Source organism: Hyperolius riggenbachi, chromosome 2 (assembly GCF_040937935.1).
Source record: "Hyperolius riggenbachi isolate aHypRig1 chromosome 2, aHypRig1.pri, whole genome shotgun sequence".
In the NCBI taxonomy this organism is placed as follows: domain Eukaryota; kingdom Metazoa; phylum Chordata; class Amphibia; order Anura; family Hyperoliidae; genus Hyperolius; species Hyperolius riggenbachi.
The window spans coordinates 561,446,901-561,460,489 of NC_090647.1; the positions used below are offsets into that span (position 1 = coordinate 561,446,901).

The window sequence follows — 13,589 nt, forward strand, 5'->3', positions numbered from 1 at the left end:
CGTACACACACACGTACACGTACCCACACACGTACACACACACGTACACACACACGTACACACACACGTACACACACACGTACACGTACCCACACACACACACACGTACACGTACACACACACGTACACACACACGTACACGTACACACACACGTACACACACACGTACACGTACACACACACGTACACACACACGTACACGTACACACACACGTACACGTACACACACACGTACACGTACACACACACACGTACACGCACACGCACACGTACACGTACACACACACGTACACGTACACACACGTACACACACATACACACACACACACACGTACACGTACACACACACGTACACGTACACACACACGTACACACACGTACATGTACACACGTACACACACGTACACACACACGTACACGTACACACACACACGTACACACACACGTACACGTACACACACGTACACACACACGTACACACACACGTACACGTACACACACACGTGCACGTACACACGTACACACACGTACACACACGTACACATACACACACACGTACACACACGTGCACGTACACACGTACACACACGTACACACACGTACACATACACGTACACGTACACACACACACACGTACACGTACACACACACGTACACGTACACACACGTACACACACGTACACACACACGTACACACACACGTACACACGTGCACACACGTACACACACACGTACACGTACACACACACACGTACACGTACACACACACGTACACACACGTGCACGTACACACACGTACACACACACGTACGTACACACACACACACACACGTACACACACACACACACACGTACACACACACACACACACACACACACACACACACACACACACACGTACACACACACACACGTACACACACACACACACACACACGTACACGTACACACACACGTACACGCACACACACACGTACACGTACGCACACACGTACACACACACGTACACGTACGCACACACGTACACGTACACACACACGTACACGTACACACACACGTACACGTACACACACACACGTACGCACACACGTACGCACACACGTACACACACACGTACACACACACGTACACACACACGTACACACACACGTACATGTACACACACACGTACACACACACGTACACGTACACACACACACACGTACACGTACACGCACACGTACACGTACACGCACACGTACACGCACACGTACACGTACACGCACACGTACACGCACACGCACACGCACACGCACACGCACACGCACACACACACGTACACGTACACACACGTACACGTACACACACGTACACGTACACGTACACACACACGTACACGTACAAGTACACACACACGTACACGTACACACACACGTACACGTACACACACGTACACACACACGTACGCACACGTACACGCACGTACACACACACACGTACACACACGTATACACGCGCACACACACACACGTATACACACACACGTACGCACACACACGTACGCACACACACGTACGCACACACACGCACACACACACACGCACACACACACACGCACACACACACGTACACACACACGTACACACACACACGTACACACACACACGTATACACGTACACGTACACACACACGTATACACGTACACACACACGTATACACGTACACACACACGTACACACACACGTACACACACACGTACACACACACGTACACACACGTACACGTGTACACACGTACACACACACACGCGCACACGCGCACACACACACACTCGTACACACGTACACACACACACGTACACACACACACGCACACGTACACACACACACACACACACATATGTACACACACGTACACACACACGTACACACGTACACACACACACACACACGTACACACACACACGCACACGTACACACACACACACACATATGTACACACGTACACACACACGTACACACGTACACACACACACACGTACACACACACACACACACACACACGTACACACACACACGTACACGTACACACACACACACGTACACACACACACGTACACGTACACACACACACACGTACACGTACACACACACACGTACACGTACACACACACACACACGTACACGTACACGTACACACACACACACACACACGTACACGTACACACACGTACACGTACACACACACACACGTACGTACACGTACACACACGTACACGTACACACGTACACGTACACACACACACATGTACACGTACACGTACACGTACACGTTCACACACACGTACACACACACGTACACGTACACACACGTACACACACACACGTACACGTACACACACGCACACACGTACACGCACACACGTACACGTACACACACGCACACACGTACACGCACACACGTACACGTACACACACACACACGTACACGTACACACACGTACACACACACGTACGCACACGTATACGCACGTACACACACACACGTACACGTACACACACGTATACACGCGCACACACACACACGTACGCACACGTATACACGCACACACACACACGTACGCACACACACGTACGCACACACACGCGCACACACACACGTACACACACACGTACACACACACACACGTACACACACACACGTACACACACACACACACGTATACACGTACACGTACACACACACGTATACACGTACACACACACGTACACACACGTACACACACGTACACACACACGTACACACACACGTACACACACGTACACACACACGTACACACACACGTACACGTGTACACACGTACACACACACACACTCGTACACACGTACACACACACACGCACACGTACACACGTACACACATATGTACACACACGTACACACACACGTACACACACACGTACACACACACACGTACACACACACACACACACACACACGTACACACACACACGTACACACACACACACACACACACACGTACACACACACACACGTACACACACACACGTACACGTACACACACACACACGTACACGTACACGTACACACACACGTACACGTACACACACACGTACACGTACACACACACACACGTACACGTACACACACACACACACACACGTACACGTACACGTACACACACACACACACGTACACACACACACACGTACACGTACACACACACACACGTACACGTACACACACGTACACGTACACACACACACGTACACGTACACACACACACACACACACGTACACGTACACGTACACACACACACGTACACGTACACGTTCACACACACACGTACACACACACGTACACGTACACACACGTACACACACACACGTACACGTACACACACACGTACACGTACACACACGTACACACACACGTACACGTACACACACACGTACACGTACACACACACGTACACGTACACACACGTACACACACACGTACACACACACGTACACGTACACACACGTACACACACACGTACACGTACACACACGTACACGTACACACATGTACACACACACACGTACACGTACACACACACGTACACACACACACGTACACGTACACACATGTACACACACACGTACACGTACACACACACGTACACACACACACGTACACACACACATACGTACACGTACGCACACACGTACACACACACGTACACGTACGCACACACGTACACGTACGCACACACGTACACACACACACACACACATACACACACACACACACACACGTACACACACACGTACACGTACACACACATGTACACACACACACACACGTACACACACGTACACGTACACGTACACACACACACACACGTACACGTACACACACACGTACACACACACGTACACGTACACACACGTACACGTACACACACACACGTACACGTACACACACGTACACGTACACACACGTACACGTACACACACGTACACGTACACACACGTACACGTACACACACGTACACGTACACACACGTACACGTACACACACGTACACGTACGTACACGTACACGTACGTACACGTACACGTACGTACACGTACACACACGTACACGTACACACACGTACACGTACACACACACACACACGTACACGTACACACACGTGCGTACACACACGTGCGTACACACACACGCGTACACGTACACACACGTACACACACACACACGTACACGTACACACACGTACACGTACACACACACACACGTACACACACACACACACACACACACACACGTACACACACACACGTACACACACACACGTACACACACACGTACACACACACGTACACACACACACACGTACACACACGTACACGTACACACACACGTACACACGTACACGTACACACACGTACACGTACACACACACGTACACGTACACACACACACACACACACACACACACGTACACACACACACGTACACACACACACACACACACACGTACACACACACGTACACACACACGTACACACACACACGTACACACACACACACACACACACACACACACACACACACACACACACACACACGTACACACACACACACACGCACACACACACACGTACACACACACACGTACACACACACGTACACGTACACACACGTACACGTACACACACACACACGTACACGTACACGTACACGTACACACGTACACGTACACACACACGTACACACACGTACACGTACACACACACGTACACACACACGTACACGTACACGTACACACGTACACGTACACACACACGTACACACACGTACACGTACACACACACGTACACACACACGTACACGTACACACACACACACACGTACACACACGTACACACACGTACACGAACACACGTACACACACGTACACACACACACGTACACACACACGTACACGTACACACACGTACACGTACACACACACACACGTACACGTACACGTACACGTACACACGTACACGTACACACACACGTACACACACGTACACGTACACACACACACGTACACACACACGTACACGTACACACACGTACACACACGTACACGAACACACGTACACACACGTACACACACACACGTACACACACACACACGTACACACACACGTACACACACGTACACACACACGTACACACACACACGTACACACAGACGTACACGTACACACACACACACACACACGTACACACACACACACGTACACACACACATACACACGTACACACACATACAGACGTACATGTACACACACACACACGCGTACACACACACACGTACACACACACACACACACGTACACACACACGTACACACACACGTACACGTGTACACACACACGTACACGTGTACACACACACGCACACGTACACACACACGTACACGTACACACACGTACACGTACACACACACACACGTACACGTACACACACACACGTACACGTACACACACACGTACACGTACACACACACGTACACGTACACACACACACACGTACACGTACACGTACACACGTACACGTACACGTACACACGTACACGTACACGTACACACGTACACGTACACACACACACGTACACGTACACACACGTACACGTACACACACACGTACACGTACACACACACGTACACGTACACACACACGCACACGTACACACGTGTACACGTACACACACGTACACACACGTACACGTACACACACACACGTACACGTACACACACACACGTACACACACGTACACGTACACACACACGTACACACACACACACACGTACACGTACACACACGTACACGTACACACACACGTACACACACACGTACACACACACGTACACACGTACACACACACGTACACACTTACGTACACACACACGTACACGTGTACACACACACGTACACGTACACACACACGTACACGTACACACACGTACACGTACACACACACACGTACACGTACACGTACACACGTACACGTACACACACACGTACACACACACACGTACACGTACACACACACACGTACACGTACACACGTACACGTACACGTACACACGTACACGTACACACACACACGTACACGTACACACACACGTACACACACACACGTACACAAACACGTACACACACACGTACACACACACGTACACACACACACACACGTACACACACACACACGTACACACACGTACACGTACACACGTACACGTACACGTACACACGTACACGTACACGTACACACGTACACGTACACACACACGTACACGTACACACACACACGTACACGTACACACGTACACACACGTACACACACGTACACACGTACACACACGTACACGTACACGTACACACACGTACACGTACACACACGTACACGTACACACACGTACACGTACACACACGTACACGTACACACACGTACACGTACACACACGTACACGTACACACACACACACACACACACACGTACACACACACGTACACGAACACACACACGTACACGAACACACACACACGTACACGTACACGAACACACACACGTACACACACACACGTACACGTACACACACACGTACACGTACACGAACACACACACACGTACACACACACACGTACACACACACACACGTACACACACACACACGTACACACACACACACGTACACACACACACGTACACACACACACACGTACACACACACATGCACACGTACACACACACACGTACACACACACGTACACGAACACACACACGTACACGAACACACACACGTACACGAACACACACACGTACACGAACACACACACACGTACACGTACACGAACACACACACACGTACACGTACACACACACGTACACGTACACGAACACACGTACACGTACACGAACACACACACACGTACACACACATGTACACGTACACGAACACACACACACGTACACACACACGTACACACACGTACACACACACGTACACACACACACGTACACACACACACACGTACACACACGTACACACACACGTACACACACACACGTACACACACACACACGTACACACAGACGTACACGCACACACACACACACACACAGACGTACACACACACGTACACACAGACGTACACGCATACGCACACACGTGTACACACAGACGTACACGCACACACGTGTACACACACACGTACACACACACGTACACACAGACGTACACACAGACGTACACACAGACGCACACACGTGTACACACACACACACACAGACGTACACGCACATGCACACACGTACACACACACACACACACACACGCACACACGTGTACACACACACACACACACAGACGTACACGCACATGCACACACGTACACACACACACACACACGTACACACACACACACACACGCACACACACACGTACACACTAGGCCTGAACGATTTTAGGAAAAGATTGAATTGCACGATTTCTGTCAGAAATTGCGATTTCGATTCAATTCACGATTTTCTTCAAAATCGAGCTTAAAGAGGCACTTAAGTCTCCTAAAAAAAGATTTTTACTCACCTGGGGCTTCCCTCAGCCCCCTGCAGCCGATCGGTGCCCTCGACGTGTCTCTGCGATGCTCCCGTCCCCGCCGGCGACCACTTCCGGTTTCGCCGTCAGGACCCGACAGGCATGGGAACGCGAGTGATTATTCGCTGTCCCAGCCACAATATCGCCCTTTATGCTGCTATTGCAGACGGAAGCATCGCAGAGACACGTCGAGGGCACCGATCGGCTGCAGGGGGCTGAGGGAAGCCCCAGGTGAGTAAAACTTTTTTTTTTTAAGCAGACTTAAGGTTCACTTTAAGCATGTGCCTCTTCGTCTGCGCAAAGGAGGCGGAGCAGAGCTGTGATAAATCCTAAGCCCAAACAAATAGACAGTAGGTCAAAATTAAAAAAATTAGACCAAGTCGAGGGGGTGGGGAGTTATCATGCCACTGTCCCTTGATTCCCCATGCAGTACATATTACTATGCTGGGGGTGTGTGCTTGGGATAAAAGTCATGTCACAGAGGCGGTGGGGGCAATTGTCAGGTGTGGGATAGGTAGCGTAAAGGTAAGCTGAGGGGGGAGGGGGGGTTGCGCTGATACACATCCATCTCGCACTCAACACGCACGCACGCATGCCTGCCTATATATACATACACACACACACACACACACACACACACACACACACCACACACACACACACTTCTCCATCTTGCAGCACTCACTGATACACACAGATGATCCTGCAGCACACACTAATATGCGCACACACACACACAATCAAACTTCTCCAGCACTCACTGATACGCACACACTGACACACAGTCATGCACTCAGTCTTGCTTACTCAATCTCCCCCATGCTGTGCAGCTCCATCCACATGCTCTCTTCTCCTGTACTTCAGCAATGAAGGGGGAGAGAATTCCTTCTCTGCTCCCTGCTTGCATGGGAACTGTTGAATAAGGGGGGAGGAAAACTCGGCCGGACATTAGCTAAATAGCCTTTGTCTCTCCCCGTGGTCTGCAGAATTAAACAATCTGTGGAGGAAAGTGTCACATGAGGGAGAGCCTGAGCTGCTCTCGCTGCAGGGCTGATGACTTAGGAGGGGAGGAGGAGGAAGTAGGCAGAAGGAACAATAAGCTGCCGCGGGGAGTGAGAGCCGCTGCTATTTTACACACAGAGCTGCGCACAGCGGGAGGACACAGGTCCAGCGGAATATCGTCAAAAACCGCCACTGTGGCGATCACGGAATCGTCTCTGTGGTCGCGATTTCGATATTAAAACAATAAATCGTTCAGGCCTAGTACACACACGAGTAGGTAACCACAGCTGCCTCTTAGTATTAGGTAGCTAAAGGAACCTCAGTATTAAAGGAGAACTGTAGTGAGAGGTATATGGAGGCTGCCATATTTATTTCCTTTTAAGCAATACCAGTTGCCTGGAAGTCTTGCTGATCTATTTGGCTGAAGTGGTGTCTGAATCACACCAGAAACAAGCATGCAGCTAAAATTGTCAGAAACACCTGATCCGCTGCATGCTTGTTCAGGGTCTATGGCTGAAAATATTAGAGGCAGAGGATCAGCAGGACAGCCAGGCAACTGGTATTGCTTAAATGGAAATAAATATGGTAGCCTCCATACACCTCTCTCTACAGTTCTCCTTTTATTTATTTATTTATTGTATTTATAAAGAACTACTGTTGGGGCAAAAGGAGTTGAACTTACCCGGGGCTTCTAATGGTCCCCCGCAGACGTCCTGAACCTGCGCAGCCACTCCCCGATGCTCCGGCCCCGCCTCCGGTTCACTTCTGGAATTTCAAACTTTTAAATCAGAAAACCACTGCGCCTGCACAGCCCTCTCTTCCGCTGACGTCACCAGGAGCGTACTGCGCAGGTGCGGACTGTACTGGGCCTGCACAGTACACTCCTGGTGACATCAGCAGGAGGGAGGGCGCGGCCAGGAGGCAGGGACAGTGGTTTTCTGACTTTAAAGTCAAATTCCAGAAGTGAACCGGAGGCGGGGCCGGAGCATCGGTGAGTGGCTGCACGGCCACAGGATGTCTGCAGGGGACCATTAGAAGCCCCGGGTAAGTTCAACTTATTTTCCTCCTACAGTAGTCCTTTAAGTAGCTAGAAGTGCCCCTGGCTGAAGGGAGATCTGGTCAGTGGAATATAGAGAGCTGGGTGAGTAACCTCTCATTTTACGCTCTGCTCAGGACTCTGCATAGAGAAGAGAGGTAGGCACTAGGGGAGGGAGAGCTGCCGCTCCATCACCAGGCGCCTGTAGGCACGTGCCTGCAATGCCTTATGGAAAATCTATCTTTATTTGAGACTATTTGAAACCAGCTGGCCTGCGACTATGACTAGGTTTTTAGATTTTGGTCCCTTACATGAATGAGTCTGACACCCCTGCTTTAAATGGAGGGTGATGCTTAAAAGCATTGTTCTTCCTCTGTTAACCATGGTTACTTGCAAGGAAACATGCAGTTCTGATTGTGTTGCATAAAAAGGACTTCAGGCAAGGATATTACTGCTACTAAGATTGCACCTAAATTAACTATTTATCTGATCATCAAAAACTTCAAGCAGAGAAGCTCAATTGCTGTGAGGAAGGCTTCAGGGCACCAAGCTAGTCCAGCAAGCACCAGGACCGTCTCCTAAAGGTGATTCAGCCACCAGTGCAGAGGTTGCTCAGGAATGGCAGCAGGCAGGTGTGAGGGCGTCTGAATGCAGAAGTGAGGTGAATACTTCTGGAGGATAGCCCGGTGTCAAGGAGGGCAGCAAAGAAGCCACTTCTCTCCAAGAAAAACATTAGTGACAGGCTGATAGTGACTATTATAATCGGGTATCTGGGAGCACAAAGCTGTCTGATAACATCTTGTAGTCCTTACTAATAAGAGGAGATTGTAGAGGAGAGATGCTGGAGGTCCAGAAAGCAGTGGTGGGAGATGTCCAGCAATAGAGCAGTACGCTTGCTGGCAGAGTGAGAGACTTGCATATGTACTTGCAGCAGCCGCATGCACTGGACCAGTTACCCAGGCGACCCACTGTAGCAGTAAAGGGTACAATCCTAGCCAAACATGTTGAGAATGGCACAAATATTGTGTTTTTTGTTTTTTTTACAAAGTCTGCTGCTTCAGTGTTTGGTTTTCTTTTATTTATGTTTTGTCAGTTGTTTCTGTGGTGTATTGAGGTATACAGTCAGACCCGTATATATTTGGACAGAAGTATGTATGTTCTGTGATGTCACCTGACCTCTCACTCTGCTTCTCATCTTCTCAGAAATGTCACCAGACGATGGCAAATGGAGATGTGGAGAATCCTGCAAGACGAGGATTGGTGTCTGTAAACCACAGTAATGACTCTCACCGAACAGAGAATAGCTGTACTCCCCCTGGTGGAGAGGAGTCTGTGCAGACAGCAGAGAAAGGCTCCTCGCCTGTAACTGCAAACGGCTATACTCCTGTTGCTCAGGATGACTGCACGCAGAAAGCTGAGAATGGCTCCACCCCTGTCACCAGTAACTGCTGTGCTCCCGTTGCTCAGAATGACTCAGCGCCCATCACTCGGCTCTAGCAGGGTTTGTCATTCTTCCACCAATTACTGATCTCAGACACATTGACCTGAGCCTGACATCCTCCATTCCTCCAGACTGCGATTGAGGGCCATCAGGATAGTGAAAGACCCCTCCCACCCGACAGCTGCTACTCAATCTACTTCCATCAGGTCACCAATACAGGTGCTTCCTCCCCAGACACAGGGAATCCTTTCTCCCCCCCCCCCCCCCAAGCCGTCCAGTTTACGACTCCGCCTCCCTTTTCCCCATCATACAACTCCAATTGCCCTCCCATCCAGGGACGTGTGTCTACAGTATGTATATATGTACCCATGTATTTACTCTTTAAGTGTCGCACTTTATTCTACAGGGTGGGCCATTTATATGGATACACATTAATTAAATGGGAATGGTTGGTGATATTCCTGTTTGTGGCACATTAGTATATGTGAGGGGGGAAACTTTTCAAGATGGGTGATGACCATGGCGGCCATTTTGAATCCAACTTTTGTTTTTTCAATAGGAAGAGGGTCATGTGACACATCAAAGTTATTGGAAATTTCACAAGAAAAACAATGGTGTGTTTGGTTTTAACGTCGCTTTATTCTTTCATGAGTTATTTACAAGTTTCTGACCACTTATAAAATGTGTTCAATGTGCTGCCCATTGTGTTGGATTGTCAATGCAACCTTCTCCTACACCGCAGGAGAAATGCTAGCACAGGCTTCCAGTATCCGTACCCTCTCCTCCCACTCTTCACACACTGATAGCAGCACCGCAGGAGAAATGCCAGCACAGGCTTCCAGTATCCGTACCCTCTTCTCCCACTCGTCACACACTGATAGCAACACCGCAGGAGAAATGCCAGCACAGGCTTCCAGTATCCGTACCTTCTCCTCCCACTCCTCACCCACTGATAGCAACACTGCAGGAGAAATGCCAGCACAGGCTTCCAGTATCCGTACCTTCTCCTCCCACTCTTCACACACTGATAGTAACACCGCAGGAGAAATGCTAGCACAGGCTTCCAGTATCCGTACCCTCTTCTCCCACTCCTCACACACTGATAGCAACACCGCAGGAGAAATGCCAGCACAGGCTTCCAGTATCTGTAGTTTCAGGTGCTGGACATCTCATATCTTCACAGCAGACAATTGCCTTCAGATGACCCCAAAGATAAAAGTCTAAGGGGGTCAGATCAGGAGACCTTGGGGGCCATTCAACTGGCCCACGACGACCAATCCACTTTCCAGGAAACTGTTCATCTAGGAATGCTCGGACCTGACACCCATAATGTGGTGGTGCACCATCTTGCTGGAAAAACTCAGGGAACGTGCCAGCTTCAGTGCATAAAGAGGGAAACACAAAATCATGTAGCAATTTTGCATATCCAGTGGCCTTGAGGTTTCCATTGATGAAGAATGGCCCCACTATCTTTGTACCCCATATACCACACCGTCATCTGAAGTCAACTGTCTATGCTGTGAAGATACGAGATGTGCAGCACCTGAAACTACGGATACTGGAAGCCTGTGCTGGCATTTCTCCTGCGGTGTTGCTATCAGTGTGTGAGGAGTGGGAGAAGAGGGTACGGATACTGGAAGCCTGTGCTGGCATTTCTCCTGCAGTGTTGTTATCAGTGTGTGAGGAGTGGGAGAAGAGGGTACGAATACTGGAAGCCTGTGCTGGTATTTCTCCTGCGGTATTGCTATCAGTGTGTGAAGAGTGGGAGAAGAGGGTACGGATACTGGAAGCCTGTGCTAGCATTTCTCCTGCGGTGCTGCTATCAGTGTGTGAAGAGTGGGAGAAGAGGGTACGGATACTGGAAGCCTGTGCTAGCATTTCTCCTGCGGTGTTGCTATCAGTGTGTGAAGAGTGGGAGAAGAGGGTACGGATACTGGAAGCCTGTGCTGGCATTTCTCCTGCGGTGTTGCTATCAGTGTGTGAAGAGTGGGAGAAGAGGGTACGGATACTGGAAGCCTGTGCTGGCATTTCTCCTGCGGTGTTGCTATCAGTGTGTGAAGAGTGGGAGGAGAGGGTACGGATACTGGAAACCTGTGCTGGCATTTCTCCTGCGGTGTTGCTATCAGTGTGTGAGGAGTGGGAGAAGAGGGTACGGATACTGGAAGCCTGTGCTAGCATTTCTCCTGCAGTGTTGCTAACAGTGTGTGAAGAGTGGGAGAAGAGGGTTGCCTTGACAATCCAACACAATGGACAGCATATTGAACACATTTTATAAGTGGTCAGAAACTTGTAAATAACTCATGAAAGAATAAAGCTACGTTAAAACCAAGCACACCATTGTTTTTCTTGTGAATTCCCCAATAAGTTTGTGTCACATGACCCTCTTCCTATTGATGAAAAAGTTGGATTCAAAATGGCTGACTTCAAAATGGCCACCATGGTCACCACCCATCTTGAAAAGTTTCCTCC

At 49.7% G+C, this 13,589-nt stretch overlaps 1 protein-coding gene across 1 annotated transcript in view; it reads left to right on the top strand.

Annotated features, from left to right (window-relative positions):
* Window positions 1–11,591, top strand: part of LOC137545164 (uncharacterized) — a 153,555-nt gene extending 141,964 nt beyond the window's left edge. The window contains exon 5 of the mRNA XM_068266277.1: window positions 10,883–11,591. Within this exon, the coding sequence (XP_068122378.1) occupies window positions 10,883–11,176 (294 nt within the window). The 3' untranslated portion in view covers window positions 11,177–11,591. The remainder of the gene's footprint in view (window positions 1–10,882) is intronic.
* Window positions 11,592–13,589: the final 1,998 nt, after the last annotated feature.